This window comes from Platalea leucorodia (assembly GCF_965183815.1).
Source record: "Platalea leucorodia genome assembly, chromosome: 9".
NCBI lineage: Eukaryota > Metazoa > Chordata > Aves > Pelecaniformes > Threskiornithidae > Platalea > Platalea leucorodia.
Genome location: NC_138831.1, coordinates 43790622 through 43814520, shown reverse-complemented (window position 1 = coordinate 43814520; position 23899 = coordinate 43790622). Strand labels below are relative to the sequence as shown.

The 23899-nt window shown below is 41.7% G+C and overlaps 1 protein-coding gene across 1 annotated transcript in view; it reads left to right on the top strand.

Moving 5' to 3' along the window:
- AGBL1 (AGBL carboxypeptidase 1) overlaps positions 1-23899 on the top strand; it is a gene marked incomplete at both ends in the record, with an annotated part of 295031 nt that overhangs the window by 196953 nt on the left and 74179 nt on the right. Inside the window, one exon of the mRNA XM_082321219.1 lies at positions 9820-9980. Within this exon, the coding sequence (XP_082177345.1) occupies positions 9820-9980 (161 nt within the window). The remainder of the gene's footprint in view (positions 1-9819; positions 9981-23899) is intronic.

Below are 23899 nucleotides of genomic sequence, written 5' to 3'. Positions count from 1 at the left end.
AGAGTAATGAAAATTGAAATGGAGAAGCAAGGTGCAGAGCAGTAGATGGCTCTGTGTCATTACCTCTCACCTGTGGATCTCCATGTGAGGACCTATTTAAAGTAAGTTTTTAAGGAGACCAACACACAGAGGGTCTCAGGATAATCTCCTCTGAACATGTGCACGTAATTATTCCACCATGGAAGCTGGCATATGGCATGTGATGCGGTCTGGGCAGGAAAACCACCACCAGGTGGAAGCTCTGCTCTGAGGCCATTGGCAGAAGGTCTTGGAGGAAATGAGTGATTTTGTGGAGAGCAGGCTTAGATCTGGAAAAAAAGAAGTATGCTTCAAGGCATGATCAAAAGGTTCTGGAAGAAAATATGGGACCCTCATGACTGGAATAATAAGAGATAGTGTAGACTGAGATTTGGATGCATTCTGGAGCTATTTGTGCTGTGCTGGAACCACAATATATTGGCAGAGCTGGTAGGCAGCCAGGATGGGAACAGCACAGGATGCTGTGGGACCATGCTGGCTGGTTTATACACAAAGACAATGCTTGCATATTGTCTACTGTGTTATTTTATATTTGGCTAAGGTTATAAATCACAGAATCAGATGAAGCCCAGGTTTTGTTCCTGTAGGAGTTGTAAGGAAACTAAGGAACAGAGGATTTGAACTACTAAACAGAATTAAAAATGGCCAGAAGACTAGATAGCAGACTCTCTAAAGCATGTTTAACAAGGTGCTAATTATGATTCCTCATGTTCAAAAACTTACTCCATGGGATGAGACAACGACCAATAATAGAACCAGAAGCACTGGAGTAACACAGGGATGAGGAAACACAATGACTGAGAGTGTTAATTAGTAATGCCTTGGTTATATAGTGGATATTTTTTGAAAGAGGTATGGGGATTGGAGGATGAAGGAGAAATGGTATATAAAGTTTCGCCCGTGGCTTTCAAGGGTGAACCAAGACTAATTTTCATGCAATTGGATTGCTGGGCATCACAGATGAGTCAGAGATGATAAAAAGAGAGCTTCCTGCATAAAAAAGGAAATGAAGAAATTTTGGGAGTTATGGAGTGAGGCACAAAAGGACTGTTTGCATAGTCAAAAGCTAGTTAAAAGGCTGGAGAAAATAGGAGGGATACATAAGGCATCCCTGGGATGGAAAGAAATTGGTAGTAAGCTGACTCTAGATACCACTGTGAATTGGTGCTGGTCAATATTTATAATTTTAATGACTGGAAGGAAAGAAAAACAGTAAGATAATAAGATTTACTGTTTGCAGCTAATACAAATTATACAGTAGGAAGGAGGACTGAAAGATTTTGAGTACTAGAATAGAGGATGAAACATAGGCAGTGGCAGGGTAAAGCATGTTTGAAGGAATAGTTTAAAGCATTCAGACACATGGTTGGGCTCTGAATTAGCTCTAACCATTCAGGAAAACATAAGTAGCTATTATAAAGACAGCTTGATAAAGATGTCTGTGCTATGTGCAACAACAGCAATAAAGAAAAAAGTGAATAAGATGCCTGCATGTGTGAAGAAAGAGGTAGACTTGCAAGATGTTATAATATCCCTATAGACGTGAATGGTAATACCTCCTGTGGAGTACTGTGTTTGTTATGGGTCATTTCTTTTGTAAGAGACAAAGCCGTGATAAAGAAGGGCTAGAGGGAGCGGACGAAAGTGTTTAGTGGCCTGGAAGGCAGCTTCAATACGGGGAAAGCATTAGGGATACTAGAGCTATTGAGTTATAAAGGGAAGGAAGAAAGCGTTACAGTGCAGAGAGCACAGCAGTGTGCAGAAGTAACACTGAGCACTGTGTTGGGGATAGGCTTTGCAGCGGTGTGGATGTTTGGCAGCAGCGCAGCAGGAAGCAGGCTCACCATCCCATAGGATTCTCCTCTACATAACACTGCTGCCAGGGCAAGACACAGTTTCACTGATCTGCCAGTCTCCGTAATACGCTGGCATGGGAGCAGAGCGACAGAGATAATGTGGGGCAGAGTGTTATCGGGCTGGAGCAACTGGGCCATATTTGGGTCATGCTGTGTTGGCTTCTCACTAAATCTACTCCAGTGCCTCAATCTCTGTGTTGGTGCAGCAGTGAGAGGTACCATGACTCTGGGGTCTCATTTTGGATGGGGAATAAAAACACACCAGCCTTGATGTGTCATTTTCGTCAGTACGTATTTTCATCACCTCTGTGATGGGAAGAATAGCAGGTATTTTATTGGGTTGAGAGGGAAATGCTGTAAGGTTTTCTCCATTGCATTTTGTAGCACAGTGAGTTTGAAGATACAAACTACTTTGGAAGTTCCCAGTATTGTTACTTTAAATGCTTTGCTTTAAAGCCACACAGAAAAACAACAAGGTGTTGTGTAGTATAATACAAGGATATGAAGCCATTTCATGAAATTAAGATGCAACAATTGATCCTTTATGTAACACATAATTAACCTGGGGATCCCCATAGTGGATGGCATTATGAAGACAAATACCTTATTAAGAATTTTTAAAGCAGGTTAGACACTTTATGAATAACATCTGCATTACATTAGCCAGAATAAAATTATAAGTATTGTAAATCCTTTTGTTCCAAGGCATGTGGTGATCACCAGTCAGGATTAGAAAATTATTTTACTCCCATGGTCAGATATGGCCAAACTGGGTAAATTCATAGCTGAAAATAAGGCTTGGGTGGGCCAAGAGTCTGGTCACTTTTCTGTACACAGAAGTTATTTGTACAGGCAAACTTTTAAGTGGAAGTAGAGAGGGAGGAAAAATGATCCAGGGATTAGGCTGCCAATTTAGGATTTGCAATATTTCAGCTTCTTGCTTTCCCAGACTGCTTTTAAGAACTAATTCATTTGACACACATTCTCAGACATACTTAGAGCTCCACCTCACACTTAATCTTCAGATACCTCAGGCTATAGCCTGTCTGTGACTTGTTCCAGGTTCCACATTGTTCAGATAGCAGTAAAAAGTATGTATGTGAGAGAAAGTCATGGATAGACTTCTGATGAATTTTCAAGGCACTGTCAGATGGGGTGATATCAGTTAACCTGTTGCAAATACTGGGAGCACAGAGAAGAAAGGTGCTTTCTTGAATAAAGCACTCAATTGCTGCCAATATAAGGATGTAAGGCAGCTTTTTTTCCTCATGCTGACCCAGAATCCCTATGTGACTTTGAACAGTTACCTAGTTCTGTTCCCTGTCTGCCAAGTAGGAGACTTAAGTATCACGGAGCAGCATTTGTTTTCCTTTAGAAATTAGCATGTTGGGGCTTTTTTTGTTTTGTTTTTAATTAAAAAAAAAAAAAAAAGCATTGCCCATTGTTTTTGTTAGCTCTACTATCAAAAGCTTGCCCTCTGGACTTTCACTTCCAAGAGCGCTCTTCTTCATCCGATGGTGCAGGCGGGCTTCTCTCCAGCACTGTCCACAGTCCTTAGATCGAATTTGAGACACTCCTGACCCCGTCCTTGTGAAACAATGCAGACTCGTCCAAAGTGCTCAGTTCTGGCCTGGCATATCATTCACTCAGCCTCTTCAATTCTGTTTGAAGAGACAATGTAGGACGAGGTGAAAGATTGCTCAGTGTCTGCAAAGAGAGGGATAATCTATTGATGGTAGTCCAGGTCCATCCAGAGCCTAAAAGTAGGTCCCTAGCGTGTCACACCATAATGAATGAGACAGAAAACCAATGTACTACTCAACTTCATTGGAAAGCAAGAACTCTGCAAAGAATACTATCTTCCTATATGGTTTGTCTGCACAGGAGGAAAATATCCTCATTTCGCTTTCCCTTTTTCTTCATCTTTTGTTCCTGACAGGACCACCCTTCACAGTTATGGCCCACATTAAAAAAAAAAAAAAAAAATTATAGTCTGCCCTGTACTATTCAAGAAGCAGTCTTCAAAGCTGGACTTTCTATTCCACCTTTGATCTTGTACAGCAATGCAGAACAGGTATAACAGCATCTAATGGATGTGGAAGCATTCCCTATCCAAATAGTATCTCTCTGTATGTGTGCAGTCTTTGGGGAGGTGGGAAGTTAAAGCCACCCCTGTCTCCATCCTGGATAGTTTGCAATTTGTTGACATAAAACATGAGGTAGCAGTGTGTGGGATAGAGTGGCCAAGCAAAGTAGCTAGCTGAGGCTGGCAAATGCAACACTAATATAATTTCTTTGGATCTTCCAACATATGATGAGCTTGCCATATATTGAGGATGGAGTCATTCATGGGAGCTGATTAAGGAAGGGAGAAAGGATGCAGAGAAGAAGTTGGGGAGGTAGAGAAGGGTGGAGGGAAAGGACAGGGAGACAGCTGTGGAAATACTGTGAGGTAAAGGTGTAGAGATGGGAATGTGAGACAAATAGCTAGTCAGCACAGTGGAAAGGAGGAAAACCTTCACGCAGTAGACCTGGAGAATTCATAATCTAAATAATTGTTTTGCTGGAGAACTTGGCCACAAGTTTTTGTTTGCTAAACCCCTAGTTATCCTATGAGCAGGTTGTTCAGGACTCTTTCTCCAGCAGATCGGAGAGAGAAGGTATTTCATCTTCCCATTCACTCCATTCATTGAACAGTGTTGTTGTAATGTACTTTAACCAGGGAAAGTGTCCATTTGAATGGACAATAACCACTTCTTTGCTTCTGTACCCAAGAAGTTTGCTCAGTCAAAATGCCAGCTGAGTTCAGCAAAAGTTTTGTGAGGTTATTCAAAGCAAGCCAGGCCTTGTTTCCTCTCCATGTGGCCAAAGTAACAGATGTAAATGAGGACAGATGTTCAGAGCGAGGCACACCTCTCCAAGGGTGAGAAGCAAGTAGAGGTTTCCATTAGCTTTTTTCTTGTTATCATTCCTCTATATCAGCATCCATTGACCTCAACAACCCCTCCTTCTTTCTCATCCTTTTATCTCTCCTGTCCTTTTATCTTCTGTCTCTAACTCCAGCCCCTCTTATCTTTCTTTCTAGAAATTCCTGCTAGCCTATTTTTTTTATTGCATCTTCAACCTTTTCTGCTTGCTTAATCCTCTTGAAATCTTTTGGCCCAAATTCCCATCCCCATCCCTTCCACTTCATCTGTTTGGAATGCCATACCTGCTGCTTAGGGATCTCTGGGGCATGAGAAAACCTGGCTTATTCCCTACTGTCCTAGTTGTCTAAACAGCCAGTTCCCCAGCATGTGTCTGCGTACTTTCATTCACAGGGATTGAAAGGACAGTATCCTTCAGGGCTGGCCCAAGCTAAAATTAAAGCTGCAGACACCAGGCACCAAATATTTCATTCAGCTCCCTGGTTTATCCTCTAGAGCCTCAGAATGGTTTCTATTAGTATTCTGAGGGAGAGCTCACTGATGGAATTAGTGAGAAAAGACTGGCAATTTATTTATACCTAGCCTTAGGGCATAACCATTGTGCATGTGTAAAGCTATTGAGATTCGGACAATATTCTGTAAGTGTGTATGTATATGTATTGACTGGAAGTGAGTTTGCAGGGAAAAGCTGTTGCCCCAAGGACTGAACAGTGACCAGAAGTGGGAGAGGCCTCTGAAGTGGCTGTGCTGCATGCCAAACATCCCTTTTCTCTGAGCAGAGGAAACAGTTGGTCCCTTTGAAATCTTTTGTCTACTTGTGATTATTAGTATCTTCTAACTCTAATTTTACTGTAGCTTTAATTACCCTTCTAAAGAAATTTCTAATTTAAGTTCTGGAGTCCTTCCACCTTCTTCAGCAATATCCGCATTATGAAACTGTTGCTGCCTTTGGCTGCAGGAGTGTTTCAAGCACATGAGTAATGAATAACAAAGTTTCCCCATTGCACTGTTATTTAGCCTGTGAAGCATTTTGAGGGCACATTGAGAGAGATTGGAAACATTTAGTTGTGGATATTTATTTGATGCATCCGTGCTGAGTATGAATGAACTGTTTTTCCAGTATGATTTGGTCAATTTTGTTTAGGAAAATTTTGTATTGACAATGTCCTAGCCAAATAATAAGTCAAGGAATAGCTTTTTTTTCCCCTGCTCCCTAGTTTCCTATTGCTATGACAGTGTCAATTAAGAGATGCAGGTGAGCATCCTACTGCCTCAGCTGTTAGGCTAGCAACAGTTTTGGCAGAAGAGGCAAGAAATGTGTTAGCTTAACTAGACCGAGAGTTCATAGACTAAGTGTCTGTTTCATTCATCTCATCGGCCGTGTTGCCTACCTCTGGAATTTGTTTCTTCCCCTGAAAAATAAATATATCCACAACTTGGACTGTTATTAGGCATTACCTTCTCCCATGCTGTCTGTTGCAGTACGAAAATGTGAAAAGGGATTAGGAAAATTTGTTTAGCTCCATTATTCTCTATAATAGCCAGGAAACAAATAACCTGTTATCCCTTAACATGATGCCTGCAAAAGACTGCATGACAGGGCCCATGGGACCAATGGACATATTTGCATTGTGCAGTGGAGCATGATGCATCAAGCTGATGCTGGTCCAGACTGGTACTTTCATGTAACAGCAGAAATTATGCGATGTGAACTGATCATCAAAGTAGGATAGCTTTGTTAGCATGTTTCTGAGGCTGGACTAATTAGGATTGATGAGCTTGTCTGCAGCTTTCTGATGCAGAGATATTGTTTCCTGCTTCAGAATTTGCTTAGATTCCGCTGGCTTGGAAGACTTTGCACCATGCTCCACTGCTCATATACACATGTCGAAAGGAGGACAGAGCCATAAAGCATTATGCTAGAGAGAAAGATGGGGTCACTGAGAATCCAGACTGGCAGGACACTGCAGGAGAGGTGCTGTCAGGCCGAGCATCTTCCTCCTGTGCAGCTGTGGCGAGCGGACTCTATACCATCACTACATGTAGAAGAAACACAGCTTCGCTGCCATGGAAGTGTGCTTCCTACCAGCATATTGACCAAACCAAGGTGCACCACTTCTACTGTTCTTTTCTTCTGAGTTGTAAGCACTGAGTTGTAAGCACAATCTCAAAATTTTTACAACTGTATGTGCTGCACAGCTACAAGGGAAATGCTTGGAGATCAGGCTTCCCTTTCAGCAATGCAAGAGGGAGTGATTATTTAACGACTACACCAGCTCCTGGCATTGCTGGCAGATGCCATCAATAACATCAGTTTGATATGTCAGTTCTGTCAGCAGCTTCAGTTTAATGGTAGTCATGCTATGCACCTCCAACTCCACCCTCTGCTGAGAGCTGAGGAGGGAGGACAGAGAGGGAGAGAATTATCTGAGCTAAAAAATAAAAGTCTGTCTGTGTTTGAAGTGAATAAAGTATGTTAACAAGTAATCCTCTAGCTGAGGTTTCCAGCTGTTACTCCTGAGCTGTCTGGTATCAAAGCAATATGGGTCCATCGTACAGCAGCTAACTTCAGTGCATGAGCAATTACTGTCTGAGGCTTCTGAGGTATATTATAGTTTTATTATTATTATTTCTCTGCTCATAGTTTCTTAAGGCCTCTTCATATCCTGAATAAAGCTCCAGGGAATCATAAAGCCACAGGCTGAGTTTTAGCGCAGTCACTATTCGCATCTCCTGGATTGATAGGTATTTAGTATGTTGCCTTGAACTTGGAAGCAAGACACTGAGATGCACCCCAGGGAAAGCCATGAGATACTCTTTGTATTTTTTGCCCCTGAGAAAATAACTCTTTTGCTGTGGAAGTGACATATTTTTGCTCAGAAATGCCACCACTTCTGCCTGCCGATTGTGACTCTGCTACACTAAAATATCTTAAGTCTTTTAAAGTAAAATAATAAAACATTTAGGAATCTACGCAGAGCTGCTAAGCACCCTCATTGTTTTGCATTAATGACCCTTGGTTCCCATAAGCCTCTCCCTCTGTTTTCTTACTATTATTAATTATTGCTATAGCTCATTGTACCTGGATCTTGCTTGGCAAAGCTTGCAGTAGAGGTGAATAGGATGGAGAGAAAGAAATGGTGTCAGAGATTTGCCCACTGTGATAAAAATGCTTAAGAAACTGTTCTGTGAGCAGAAGTCAGTTCTTCAGAGACCCTAGACCCTGCCTAGCACTGGGGCTATGTTTTCTCATGATTGCTTGTGTGCTCTTCTGGGCAGGTCCTGTGCTTGTCTAATTGTCCAGACACTCAGTATATGTTTGAGCTGTGTATTATTTTGTGTTGCTTGTGTTCCTCATCATAATTACAGATTCATACTTTGCTCACAGGATCTCAGAAAGGAAGCAGAATTACATTATCTTTACTATAGGAAAATGTATTTTTTATCAGATAGGGCATTTGTAATGCCAGATGATATTTGCATATGCTGGATCTGATAGAGATGAAGTGGTGATTTTCAGATTTTTAGTTTGTGTCCTCTAACAAAAATGCCAAAACAAAGCTTTGCAAGAGAGCTGCAGAAGTTTATGTGAGAAATCTCTTCTTTCGCCCATCCACCTGCATGTTTTTGGCTCAGAAATAATCTCTTTCAGTTCTACTGAGCTGCTCAGACCCAAGGATCCCAAAGCACTTTACAAATGCAAAAATTTTATACAGAAAAAAACCCCATGAGATCAGAGCTCAGCCTCCTGTCATGACATGATTAACGGAACATGTACAGGCTTCATTACCCATAAGATGTCCACTAACAAATATCCAGTAGAGAGTGAAGTACAAGCCATACTGACATGGAGCTCACACCACGCATATGGCTAGTGCCAGGACTGTGAGCATGGACTCCTGAGAGTTGCTAAGGAAACAGTCTTGGAAATGGAGCTGGAGCTCTTGGCTGCAGAGATGTTTTGTGCTGCAAAAGCACATAGGGCTGATATTGGCAGAGGCAGCAATTGTTCAGCAATTGATTCAACCCCTGATGTGATAGCATTAAGGAGTATGTGTGATGTGGTCACTAAATGCCAAAGATGAGCGATTTTGCAGTTTCTTAGTTTCTTTTTAGTATATCTGAGCTTTGTTTGTCTCCTGCCCTCTCCCCATTTGCATGAAACTGCTATCGATTACATCGTCTTACTCCTATGCAGGCCCTTGGTGTATTTCTTCTTTGCTAAATCTTTTTTTTTTTTTTTTTTTCCACTAATTAAAAAAAAACAACAAAACAAACACAGACTATTCATAATCAGGGTTCTTCCAAGCGAGGATCCACAGCTTGGAGGAGTTCTCCCTTGAAAGATGATGTTGATAATCCAAACCCTGTTTGTGCTTCTCTGTCTCTGCTTGTCTCTGCTAGAGAGACATCAGCTTTTAATAGACTGAGAAATTCCTTAGAGGTGTTTGTTATTTTGCAATTACTTTGCAATTGACTTTCTTAAAAAACAATTCATAACTTGTTAAAGATCTCTTCCCCCTTTCTCTCTCCCCTATTTCCTTTCTTATCTTTGCCACTGCCCAGTGTTTACAATCATAGGACCTATTTTTTTCCCATGGCTTAGGGAGATGACTCGTCTACAGAGAGAATGAAAAAATGAGTCCTAATGATTTGTAAAAAAAAAATTATTTACAGTCAGATTCTCCTGGAGTCTGAGTCTAATTCTTACAATGACAACTTCTGCAAATATAGTCGAGGCAGTTGAACTATTTGCCTCTGTTTCCCCATTTGTAAAATAGAGGCCATTTTAGAATAGCTTCTGTAGCCCAAGTGCTGTCAGTTAATTTACATATGATTTTATATGGGAAATTTCCATATGTAGCAAACATGAATGAACCCATAATTCAGAATGGAAGGAGGAACGCTAAGAGTTGTCCTGCAAAACAAGCCTGACCATTTCCATGTACCTGTGAAATGCACACCCAGCACTGAAACTTTCTGCCTCTCTCCATCAGGGCCTGCAGCTGGGAACTCAAGAGCTGGAGGAGATGGGAAGCAAGTTTTGCCTTGGTTTGCTCATTCTACACCTCAAATCCCTGCCCTGCAGCAAGAAGGTGATGGCTCAGGCAGCACTCCTGCTAGATCTGGAGGAGGAGATAACAGACCGGGCACAAAGGTCAGTGATAGTAGTATTCAGAGGGTTCTCCTGTGGGAATCAGGTTAGTGGGGATATGTCCTGGGTTTAAAGCTGCAGAAATGGACTCTCCTTATGGCTGAGATTTGCATCTTGGGAACTGGAGTGTATTGAGAGTAATTGGAAATGAAGATACAGTCGAATCCCAAAGAAACCACTAAAACAGTGGTTCCATGCCCTGCAGCCATCCACAGGGATAAAGACGGTGAAAGAAAAGAACCTGATTTCTGTTTTACAATGAATTTCCATTTTCTTATCATTACTGATTACCGAAGCGTAGGGATGGTACTGCCCCAGAAAAATGCATCAGCAGGAAACATTTTTCTGCTCACTAGAGTGTCAGGTGGTGTTCTGTCCACATCAGATCCTCCATGGAGAGGATCTCTTACAAGGAAGACATTCTCTAAGAGCTGCAGGGTAGGGAACAAATATTGCAGATTAGAAAAGGACTCCGATAACATGATTTAGAAACTGTAAGCCTGATTCTGCAAGGATACTCCCAGAAATTCCTCTTTTCCTCACTGAATTGAGTCCTGCAGTCATTTAGAGCATAGATTTGTGACTTTTTGATGAGTAGAAAGAAGTCACAATCCCAATGATTATTTAGGAGGTTTTTTTTCCAAATTGCAAAATTAAATTATTTGCTTCCTACATTCAATGCGATGTATTTAAGTGAGGTTGCCCCATTATAAATATATGGGGAATTTGACCTGGATAAGTGTCAGAGTATGGGACTCTTCAGCTTGAATTTGTGATGAAGCAGAAATATATATATTCTTTCTAGGCCACCGTCACTTGTTAGTGCTATGTGCAAGCACATACGCTTGCAATAATGTTTTTCCAAGACAAATAGAGAAAAAAAACTTAGTGATGTGATATGATTTGAAGCTCCCCAATGTCTTTGTCATCAAAGAGCTCTCTCAGCTTCATCAACGAAAAGCAAGTTTTTCAGTTGCAGAAATGCCCCCATAATTTATAGCAGACTTTCAGACTTCCCCCTGCAGGAATACTTAACCGACATTACCACCACCTGTTCCTCATGCCGAAAACCATTCTTACAAGCTTGTTCGCAGCTTTTAATGTTTATGAGGGACAATGAAAAAAAGAGAGCTAAAACGGAGACATTCCTTTGGATTAGCTGTGCTCACTTGTACATGTGAACATATAAAAGAGGCAATTAAGGTGTATGCTAAACACCATCCAGGTTGTGGACAACCATCCGACAAATCATTGGTATATCATTAGAGAGAACTGCAGAAGCCTGGCTAGGTTGATGGTTTTGAGATATAAATCAAACTTTCACTTTTGAACTGACACTGGAAGGGCCTTTGCATAAAAATAACTTCTCTTATGGGAAGAAAAACATTGAACCCTGACTAGCCTCAGACACTGAAAAAAAGCCATCTGGTCACAGTAATTCAGTGAGCAGTTTCCCTGATCTTTGTAGTCTTCTGTTACTTTTTCCTTTAGTTGTTTTTATATTAATGGAAATTCATTCTATTTTCCCAATATTGTGTGGTAGTTGATCAGTACCAAAATAATAGTAAGAAGCTCTCTAATTGCAAATATTTTTAAAGAAGTTAATAAAAAAAAAAGTTCCCTTACTTTGTAAAACTCCCGTATTGTTCCAAATGTGTCCATGGTAGCCAAAAGCAAAGCCTTATAGCCCTTCAAGTTTGCGTAGCATTAGTGAGTACTCCCATGGCATCCAGGGATGTAATATCACTGCTAAAAGGCAACATGACAGTTACTTGTTCATTTTCACTCCACTGGGTATAATTGCAGGTTTGTGGAATTTAGTATCTTAGGCACAATTTGTTACCATTTGAAGACTAGGTAAGTAGCTAAATTGTTTAATTGCGCCTAGATATGTCATATTGCAGGAGCTTGTTGCAGAAGGTTGGGGGAAATGAGATGCAGGGACTGAAGGGTTTGCTAGCATGTTCTGCTTTAAAAATAAATAATTCATGGAAAATGGGTGTGCAATATATTCACTCTGATTCAGAAAATTAATACATTTCTCCTGGGTTTCTGTGAGTCTAGCCAAGAGAATTGCATGATTTGATTTTAGAGGGAATAAGAGCCCTACTGGAACCAATGGAAGAATGCAGTATACAGAGAGCATGCTGATAGGGGCAGGAGGGCAGCTATTTCTACATCTCTCTCTCAACTCATAGGCTTTGGAAAAAAAAAAAAAAAAAAAGATTCTCCATCAAAACATTTCTCTGAAGGAAGCTGGGGGGTACCACTCAGTCTAATCTTACTCTGTAAAGATTAAGTCTAATCTAGCTCTTTTAGGTAGCACAAGGAGGTCACCAGAGCCTTGCAGCTTACTGATGGTACATCATTACATCAATGGAAATTATACTCTGCTGCTTCCTAGACTAGACCCAACTTTATGGGTTTAAGGAGAATGAAATATTTGTAGTTTAAAACTAGCTCTGTTGTCTTCTGTGGTTACCACAAAAATGCACAGCATCCTTGAATGCTTTATATACTGTCTTCTTCTGAAAGTATGAGTAGATGTGAATGAAAATACTCAAATTTTTGTATGCCTTTGCCAAAGAAGTCAGACTTAGAGATCCGTCAGGTGCAACACAAGAAAAGTCTGGGCAATTACCTTGTGCATTTTTTTTCTTATATGCTTTACATCATGAGCAGTGGTAGCTTTAAACAGCTTGCAGGCTATCCCTGTTCCAGAAGTCTGCACTGTCCTGGTCCCAGGAGAAATGATATACGTGACAGGTATTTAAAGTGGGAAGCAATGGCTCTGACTGTAGCTAATGTTTTGTGGCAAAGGAAAGTGTGTCCCAAAGACTGTCCTGCTGACATGTCTAGAAAAAGGTACAAATATGAGTGATTCTTTTCAGAGCAGTATTCGCCAATATCAATGGAAAAGAATTAGTATTGTTCAACCTTGATGAAAACGCAAGCTTTATTTAGTTGTTAGGATTTTGTTTTGCAGAAAGCAAGCTGAAATTAAGCTGTGAGCAGTGTGATGCATTGCACAGTGCTTATGTTAAATACGTCTATCTTGATCTAAAGTGTTTCCTAGATATGCGTTTCTGAGTGCCCGTCTCTGTAGCACTCTGGGTGACAGGTCAAGCCATGGAACAAGAAGTTAATCCAGCACTGGGTATAGCTGGCTCCCAGATGGAATGTCTCATTGCAAAGATACACAGATCAAAAGCTGTGGAGCCAGAGGTCTCTTCTGTTGTGAAATCCCTGCAGTTCATGTCCTGCATTTGTCTCTCTTTGCCCTGGTGTCTGGTGTACGTGGCATTGACTTGGCATCTCAGCATCTCCCTCCGACAGCAAACATTTTCACCTGTCAAGGTTTATAACTGTATGTGTCTTTTAATTTTCCTCTTCAGGCTGTCTCTGCTCTGGGTATTTTGCAGCCTTATTTTTTTGCCACTGCTGTGAAGGGGATGAAGGAGCAGGTTGGTCCCTGCCTGCTTCCCTGGAATAAACTATTTGCTGTGCACTTTATATAGCTCTGTCAGAATCAGTGGTCAGTAAATTGGAGCAAGGTAATAGCTGTCAGGGAAGTGACTGGTCTAATGGAGGCATCCTATATGAATGGGGGATTTCTCACACCAGATCAGATCCATTGTGTTCAGTGTACTGTCTCCAATGAGCCGAAGAAAGGTGGAAGAAACCTTTAGCAGACCTAACTAAATAAAGTTTGGTACACAGGCAAAAATTTCTTCCTGTCCCCAGTTTACAGTCTATCTTTCCCCTAAAGTGTGAACTGTGAATGGAATCATTTACCAGCATGAGTGGGGTAACTGTTGGAATAAGTTTGCAGCAGAGGCAGCATAGCAATGTAGCTGCATCTGAGAATAAGTAAGGGCGGCTGAACTTCCCTCAGTGGGGCTATGCTGCTAGTAGGACAGTAGAGTATTTCCCCTAAAATCAGGAAATCCTTGGACATCATGAAGTTGGCCTAACAGCTCTGTGTCACTGGTCCTCAACATGTCTATATGGCAGCTGTCTCACGAACATGCCAAAAGGTGGAGAGTGTAAGATGCAGTACACACATAAAATACATTAGAGCTACAATGTGTGATGATGATGAAGAGGGGTTAAATTGCTTCAGATATTAGCTGGTCTCTTAATTAGCAACCTGTGCTCCTGGGAATATCCTGGGATATTCACTCTCACACTTATTCAGGCATTATCACCCTCATGATCGCAAGACCTACTTAGGGACCTAGTTTCTTGTGGGTTTTCTTTTCACGAGTGATATTTAGGTGTTTTTCTGCATCAACTAGCCCTTTTTCCACCAGCATTCAATAGGGTTGGTCTTATGGACCACTCTGACCACTCTTGACCACTTTGACGAGGTTAAAGGCCAAATATGGGCTTTGCAGCCACCTTCAAAAACACAAAGCAATGTGTCAGGTGCTTGTACAGACACTTTATTCTGCCCTTTCCCAAACTTGACCTCACAAGCATGCTATTGCCATGCCCCAGGAAGAATCGCTAATTTTGTGCTTCCAGCCTCCTGCCGTGCCTTGCAGTCAATTCTGGCATTCAGAAGCTCTCTGCTGGGAAAATGAAATGCCAGCTTGTACTTTGGACATCATGTTTTTTGATAATAGGTTTCATGCCTCATTTGCTGTAAAAGCAATTAGGCTTTAAGTCAATGCTGTCCAGGTAACTTCACATTTGTCACGACCACAAAAGAGGATGGGAAGTGACTGTTTGGTCACTTAAAGCAGGTTTGAGAGAGAGAGAAAGCAAGAGCACCCCCCCACTATAGGTATCCTCCCCTTCTTCCTCATGATTTGAACTGATGACACATTCTTTTATTTTCTTTTTCTCTGACCTCCAGATTGTGCTAGGAAATGTTTTGCATACACTGCAGCAATTGTGGCCATTTGTTCATGAGACACATCTTATATGTCGAGACAGGCTTTTGCAAAGTCATTACGCATTTTCTGCTGACTCAGATATTATTCATCTCCTGTGTTTCTTCATCATTTCTTACCTTTCTTGAGCAGAGCCAAATCTCTCTCCACTCCAGATGATAAATATGTCTACCTCTGCTATTAATCAAAAGCAGAAGGCTTAATCACTGCTCCAGTCCTTTGTTCAGGTGTAATCTTTTCATCTTCCATACACTGAGCAGAGTTAGATTGGTCAGCGTATGGATGGCAAATCCAAGAATTGACAAGAAGGATTTGCAGATCATTTGGAACTGTGCTTGTTCTTCTTCTATACGGCATTGATGCACCATTGTGATCCTGGATAGTATTGAACTGTTGGATTTCCCATCTTTTCACTGTAATGCACCTTCCCCTGATTATGGCTGTGCAAGCAATTCCGCTCATCTTTTAAGCTATGTGGCCAAAATGTGATTCAGATCAAACTGAAGTGAAATTGAGGAGATGAAGCAGACAAGAAAGAGGAAAGTTCAAGCAACAAAATAATGTGGCCTAACCACTCATCTCTGACAGATGGGCAAAGTATGCTCGCTTCATTTGGGACATCTTTAGTGCATCTTTGAATGGCAGAAATGTAGCATTATACTTCTATGGAGTGATGGGAAATGGCTCCCTTGCCTGGTGGTTTGGGTCTTCCTATAGTTACAGGTGAATGTGGGTGCCATTCCTTGATGTTATATTTGTTTTGGTTATACAAACTGGAACAAATTTCAACTGAAGGGTTTGAGTGCAAGACAGTGCTTCACCCTGCAAAATACCCCATCACCTCACAGTCAGGGTGTACCAGCAGTTGTGGCATCAAGTCCCCTACAGCAGACTGGACAGTTGGACTCTGGGGAGTCCTCTGATACATGGATGAAGATGAAAGTACTTTCTCATCATTTAGTGAATCTAACCCCATGGGGAAAAAGTCAGCAGGAATTATTTGACCGTTTTGATTCAGACTTCTATTTGATTGAAGCTTGATTTTTCTTTAAGTAAAGATTTGGTGCATTTTTAACCTTGATCATCTGTAGACATTAAATACCTTGTGGCAGCTTTCAGAAGAGGAGGTTGTTTAATAATTCTATTTTTTAGCTTAGTCACAAATTTTATTGCTGGTAAAGGAGCTTGAAATTTCTACTGTGTTATGAGCATCTCTGGATGAGGTATTTCTGTATTTGGATGCTGGAGAGAAAAGTGCTGTGGAAGTGCTTTCACCAAAGTAAGCCAAACTACCATGTCACTTTGGTGGTGCAGAAAATGGGGAAAAAGGAGTTTCTAATGTATTTCGTATAACACTTGTGAGAGCACAGTCTAACATTAACACAATGTGGCAGATGTGAGAGTAGCTGAAGCTGGGCTTTGGAGTGGTCTCATATTGCTGTGACCATTTAGGATCAGTTCAGGAAATGCCTTAACTTCTGGCTGTCTTTTAACACTCTCCAGTGATCTTTCACGCTGATGTTGCAAAAGAGTGATATCTTCTTGCCCCTCCAGGGTCTGACCTAAAGAACTGCTACCTCTCCTATTGAGAGGAAAAAACCTCAGATTTCGAGTTTGGGTCTATTACAGGCTTTAGATTTTATTGTCATTATGTGCCTTGATAATCATGTTTTCTAAATAAGAATGTGAACCTTCTTTCATCCACCCCTTCATCCTTCTTATCCTGCGCTCTTCAGCGTCTTTCCTTTGTTATTGTGAGAATACAAGCCCAGTGAATTCTTTGGAGGTTCAGCCAAGCAATACAGCCTATAATGAATATATTTGGTATTCAGAAGGCTTTCACGTAGCTGTTCACAGGTGAGCCACTGTAATTCAGCAACTTTTCATTAACACTTTCTGGAGCTGTCCCTATTTTTCTCCTATTGATTTTTATTATTATTATTATGAAATACCGTGGGAGCTGCACAGCTTCTGTTGATTGTTATCAAATGCCAGCCTCAGCTATGCCAGGCTGGGTACAATTATTCACACTTATTTCAGAGGTAATTAATTTATCATTTAATAGCTAATAATAGCAATTTAAATAGTAGCAGAAAGGAAGGAGAGTAAAAGAGCAAATGGAAGAGAAAGAGATCATAGAAGGAACTTCAAACATGCACAAAAGCACTGCTTGCTATCATATCAGTCTGAGGTTATTCAAATGACCGTACATGTACAGATCTGACTGGACTACAGATAATGAACTTGTATATATCCAGAAGAACAAATGGGCTCTGCATTGCCCTTTCTGTGAGGCATATTGCTATAGTACTGTCTGGTATTAGACATTTTCGTATTGATTAGGAGCATCTGTATTTCTGTGGTGCAGTCCTTTTCCCTTAAGATCTAACTTGAAATATGAAAGCCACTGGGGCCCTTCACATGCTGGGATAGAAAAATAAAGCTGATTGCTATCAGGGGTTCAGAAGTGACTCCCATTTATGAAGTGTCCCCCAAAGGAATGCGTTATGAGGGATGTACGCTTTCCTCTGAGGTGGCCTTTATATAGACCAGGATAGTGCTAACACTGGAATAGAATAGATGTTTTTTTCTAAGAGGGTACAAAAGATGATGGGAGGATCAGTCTGTTTAGACTGTTGGTCATCTTGAATGGAGGCAGAGGTAGGATTTCAGACTGAACATGTCACAGGTCTAGTGCTGAAGAGGCAGGTTCAGAGGACTATATATATAGCATTCTCTTGAAGAAACTGGCTGCTCATGGCTTGAACAGGTGTACTCTTTGCTGGGTAAAAAAACTAGCTGAATGGCCAGGCCCAAAGAGTTGTGGTGAATGGAGTTAAATCCAGTTGGGGGCTGGTCATAAGTGGTGCTCCCCAGGGCTCAGTATTGGGGGGAGTTCTGTTCAATATCTTTATCAATGATCTTGATAAGGGCATGGAGTGCACCCTCAGTAAGTTTGCAGATGACACCAAGTTGGACAGGAGTGTTGATCTGCTGGAGGGTAGGAAGGCTCTACAGATGGTTCTGGACAGGCTGGATCAATGGGCCAAGGCCAACTGTATGAGGTTCAACAAGGTTCTGTGCCAGGTCCTGCACTTGGGTCACAACAACCCCATGCAATGCTACAGGCTTGGGGAAGAGTGGCTGGAGAGCTGCCTGGTGGAAAAGGACCTGGGGGTGTTGGTCGACATCCAGCTGAACATGAGCCAGCAGTGTGCCCAGGTGGCCAAGAGAGCCAATGGCGTCCTGGCTTGCATCAGAAATAGTGTGGCCAGCAGGACTAGGGAAGTGATCGTCCCCCTGTACTCGGCACTGGTGAGGCCGCACCTCGAATACTGTGTTCGGTTTTGGGCCCCCCACTACAAGAAAGACATTGAGGTGCTGGAGCGTGTCCAAAGAAGAGCAACAAAGCTCGTGAAGGGTCATAGACAACAAGCCTTATGGGGAGTGGCTGAGGGAGCTGGGGTTGTTTAGTTTGGAGCAGAGAAGGCTGAGGGGAGACCTTATTGCTCTCTACAACTACCTCAAAGGAGGTTGTAGCGAGGTGGGGGTCGGTCTCTTCTCCCAAGTAACAAGTGATGGGATGAGGGGAAATGGCCTCAAGTTGCGCCAGGGGAGGTTTAGATTAGATATTAGGAAAAATTTCTTCACTGAAAGGGTTATCAAGCATTGGACCAGGCTGCCCAGGGAAGTGGTTGAGTCCTCATCCCTGGAGGTATTTAGAAGATGGGTAGATGGGGTGCTTAGGGACATGGTTTAGTGGTGGACTTGGCAGTGCTAGGTTAATGGTTGGACTCAATGATCTTAATGTTCTTTTCCAATCTAAACGATTCTATGATTCTATAGCCTTATATAGTCTATAAGCATACTGCAGCAGTAGCTGAAACACCAGTTGCATTAGATTTGGGGCTCTGGCACAATAGCAGGAGGAGACAACTTTGTCAGTGCAACTCTGCTGATGATCTCTGTCCTTTGCTTTCATCTGTTTGACAGTATGAAGAGGATATGGATGAACAAGGCATTACTGTGATGGGAATCCTTGTGCTTTTGGGCTGGTGGGAGACATGATAAGGCTCTTTCAGGGGTCTTGGTGATTTAGTGTTTCCTTGTAGAACTTTTCCAAAAGGGGTTCCCAGAGTCCCAAAAGAACTTGAGACTTGTGAAAACCAGAGAACAGACAGATCTTTCATACCTATACATGCTACAGTACCTTCTTTCAGGCAGGAGAAGCAATGGAATGAGTGAGTAGGATGGTAGTTAGGCAAAATGCACTTCCAAAGCTTTAGAAGAAAACATGTTTTTGTGGAAGTAGTGTGTTTTGCCTCTGATGTGTTGTTCTCTTTATTTCAATTGTTACTTGAGGTGACCTCTAATTAACCAGTCCACAGCTCCCAACAGAGCCTCTTGAGGAACACGCTCATGGAGGTGAAAATCATGGAATCATAGAATTGCTTAGGTTGGAAAAGACTGGCTGAGGGACAAAACAGGCTTTGCTTTCCTGTGTGTTGCAGAGTTAATCACGGGGCATACATCACAGGAACAAGAGACTTTTTGATCTGGATTATCTGGATCAAACACTTTACCATATGGAGTTTTCATCTCTTGGACCCGGCATAAGGGGCCCAGATGTCCAAGCATCACAGAATTTAGAAGCAAATTTAAATGAATGCCAGGGGCCTGTGATACTGTATAGAGCAGAATGTCTCTCCACCCATCAGTGGCATCAGAGCCTCACAGTCCTGCAGTGGTGGTAACAGTAGCGCATACATTGCCACTGTCTAAAGTAGATTTCCTGTCATGGGAGAAATATAGGGATAGAAGGATCTGAATCCCATGTAAAACTACCAGTGGGATCCCATTTTTTACGAGGTCAGAAGTTTGTACCTGTGTAAGTTATTCAGACAATAAGAGCTAAGCAGAGCCAAATGGGTTTGATATAACGATGCTCCTAGGCACATTGTGTCCCCATCACTGCATCCTTTCTCTGCAAAAGGAACGTAAGAGCAGAGATTTCTGCTTTCGAGGCAAATAGCTTATTGCAAGTCCTTCTGGTCTGGTGCCCAGCCTGCAAATGAGAGTCTGACCAGGCCTCTTGTACTGTGGTGACAGTGTACAACTGCTATCTAGGAGCATATCTAAAAACTTAGCAAGACAAATGAGAGACTAAATGGTTAAAGGGATAGAGAAGGCAGAGAAATTCATAATTAAAGCTGTCGAGTTGCAGTAAAAGGAGCGCATAGCCTGGAAGGAAAGCGGGTGGGCGAGCAAAGTGTCATATTTGGAGGTGAAAGTTGGCACTTGAACAGCATTTTAAAGTACTCCAAAGCCACCTCCACTGACATCTCAGCTGTATTGTATATTCTGTCAGAGACTCCGGCTGCTCAGTGTATTGTGGCTGTGACTCACACACAGACCCTGCCGCCTGCTGCCATGTTAGATATTGTAAAGAGAGACATGGCAGAGGTATTGTGTGAGACATGAGATAAATCTGTGCAGGTTGTTGTTTCAGGGCCCAGCACACACATGTACCAGTGTGGATGAGTGCTTATGCATAGAGATACAAATGTGAAAGCCAGTCCCTTTGGCTTCTGATAATTCATTGTATTCACGCAGAAACCATATGGATTTATTAGGATGTATAGGTTAAACGTGATGTTGGCAAAAAGAACTTGTGAGAATTAGGCTGGAGCTGAGACTAGAAGGATGTGAGGGGGAAGATCCACACAAAATTAATACTTAGCCTCTTATTTGTTGTCTGCAGAGCAGAAGTGCACTCAAGCTTAAAATCCCAGATCCAATTCCCATGAATGTGAGGAAAGTTCACTTTCAAATACAAGATGAAGACCCATCCCTTTTTGGCCCTGGCCAGTCTGTAGCACTTAGTAATGCACCCAGAAAAGTGATCTACCTTAGGAGAAGTCCAGGGCAGAGCACTGCCACTTTCTCATCACTCTCACAGTGCAACATGAGAGGTGTGGGACTGATTCTGTCCTGGAACAGTGCAGATGGACCTGCCATGTGCTGGAAGGACTCAGTGTGGACATGGCGGTGGGGGTGTTGGTAGAGAAGCGAGAAAGGATGCTGAGATGTATTGGCAGAACTCTATGGAAAAATTGTAACTCTGAAAGAATTGGATTGGGATACAGTGGGCAAAACAAAAACTCACCCCTGTTTGTTGTGAACTTTCCTTTCCCAAGGAAAAGTTATGGCTTCCTTCTGCCCTGGTGTCTGTGGGTAGATGCTGGGGGTTCAGGCAGCTGCTGTCCAGCCCACGAGTGCTGAGCAAAGCCAACAGGCCAGCGCCAGGGCTGCTGTCGGAGCAGGAAGGAGAGGCAGACTCAGAACAGTGTAAGAGGAAAGAAGAAAAAGCATTCCTTTTGCACCTATTTGGCGATGTTCTCTCTATATTCCCCCTTGCTCCATCTCCCATTCCTACTTCCATTTGTTCCTGTTAAAACTTATAGTTTTTAAATGGAGGACAAGCTAATTTCTGGAAGGTCGAATTTCATTTTTAAAGTAACAGTAGCATGCTTTCTGATTAGACTTTCAAATATATCCCTAACCATTTAAAAATACATAACCAGCAGCTTTATCTATGGTACATTATTCACCATTTAAACTATAATGGCTTCTTTTTAAGTGTTAACAGATACTTACTACCTTAAATCCCTATTTCAATGTGAGTTAGAGTTTGAGAGTTTGGGCAAAGAAGGCAGAATAAGCAACAGAAGCAGCTGAATGCCAGAAAAAGATTCTGCTATCAGGCCAGTATCATCAGAAATTAAGAATAAGGGGAAGAATAGAAAGCATCTGTTCTCTATCTATTTCTCTGTCTAATCTGTTTGTTCCGTCTAGTCTACCCAACAAGTTTTTACATCACATTCTGTACTTCAGAATTGTTTCTGAAGATGCCATTTTATAGCATCTTCCAAAAAGCACCAGCACCTCATTAAAAGATAAAAGTCCAATGCAATTCAAAGAGAAAGCAAACACCCATTTCAAATAATAAAGCAGTGTTTCATCTTCCATTGAGCTGCAGGGGGCAGCCAAGAATTTGGGTAAAGTATTGCTACCCAGATTTATCTTGTCAGGCTTTCTCTAGTATTAATACTTACTTTTTGCTCAGCGCACAACTTGTATTTTCATCTATGAATAAGTGAATCATAAGAAGAGAGGATCCACTGTAGTACGTTAGCACAGTCAAGTATCTTTTCTGACAGTGCTCAGCATTGGAGATTTCAAAGAGGGATGCGAGAAATTGCCACAATGGACATTTACAAAATACCCCTAGCCTCTGGGGGAATGCCTTTCTGTCTTCAGACAGTGATTTATTTATACCTGGAAACACAAGAATTTTTAGCCTTTATGAATAATTGTAATAACAATAATCCTATCTAATGAAATATTCCAGTGCTCTCATTTTCTATATAAGTGCCTAATGCTTTTTGAATCTTACATTGCTCCTGGCTGCACTCTGCTATCTCATGAGTTTTATAGGTTAGCTGTGTGTTGTGCAGAAAGTATTTCTTTTCATCAGCTGGTCTTTCACCTTTGCAAATGCACCTTTGTCCTCTGCTGTAAGAGAGAATAATTGGGAGTGCCCAAATTGCCAGTTATTTTGTAAACAACTGTCACCTCTCTTCTCGTGCATCTGGTCATGAAAGATACCCAATTTTTTTAGACTTCCTATGCCTCTAACTACTTTTACCACCTGCTTTGGAACCCTGCTTATCTATATGGTATCTTTTAAGATGTAGGAAGACAAGAATTCAAGATGGTTTTGCTAGGGAAAATGTAGCATTTGTTGAAGTAACAGTTTTGTAATGTTTTCAGTGTTGTCTATGTACCTTGCCATAGAGGCTTAGTATTTTCAAGAAGGATGGTACGTTCCTGGATTAATCAGCTCTGTCCTCACATGGTTTTATATATTGGAGAAACCATTCTATCTTTAAGCAATTATCTTGGAAGATTACTGGTCACAAATCGGGTTGGTGAAGGAAACCAGTCTCTCATGTGAAAGTGCATGCCCACAAGAAATTATGTCTTGTTTTTTTTTTTTTTAGACCTTTTATATTTCAGTGCTATGTGTCTGGCCTGAAGACAGTGCTTATTCTTACCTAAATAGCCCAGAAAGGACCAAGTAGAAAAGAGACAAACAAATGGATGAGGATGTGATGCTGGCAGTTTGTGAGTGGTACAGAACAGGGAGCAAAAGATGGAGGGTCCCTGTAAGAGGTATGGATATGGAAAGGTAAGGGCAGGCCAAGACTTAAGCCCTCTCATTACCTTCCCCTGCAGCTCATGGAAGTGATTCTCAATACCACAAAGAACCTGACGCCTTATTTTCAAGAACTCAGGATTAGAAAAAGGGTTAGGTGGAAATATAAATAATGGATTAGGCTGAAAAAATGGTTTAGGCACTTTGACAATGTCTCTGAGGCATCTTTGCCCCTTTCAAGGAGGAGCAGATTGGAGACATGAAATGCAGAAACACAGCTTTTATTCACTTTTCTCTCTTGCTTTTTAAAATCATACCCAAACTCTTATTGTGCAAACGTGTACTGTTCAGGATCAAAGCCTCATCTCCAAGCAGAGAAAGTCCCTGGAGAGCAAGGCCTGAAGGCTAAGCCCGCAGTGGTGCTGCTGCTGGCTGTATACTAGACTATTTGGGAAATCTAGTCATGCATGGCTCGACACCTGGTGATACAGCAAAGTTGGGAGCAGTGTACTCGGTGTCCTTGCATAACTTTTGATCTTTGTTCTCTTTGCCAGCTCAGGTGCCTCTGGTGGCCATGGTCCATCAGGAGTTTATCCTCACCAGTGTCAGATGTCTGTAAGGCTCTTCTGCAATGCAACATCTACTAATTCCTTAAATTTCTCAGAAATGGAATACTCTGGCATAGGGGCTGGAATTTGTCTGAGAAGGGATAATGGATACGATCACCTGAAGTCTCTGCCCTTTTCAGAGTATTTTTTCTCATGTGTCATTTCTGGCATTTTCATCCACTTACAGAGTGACTCTAG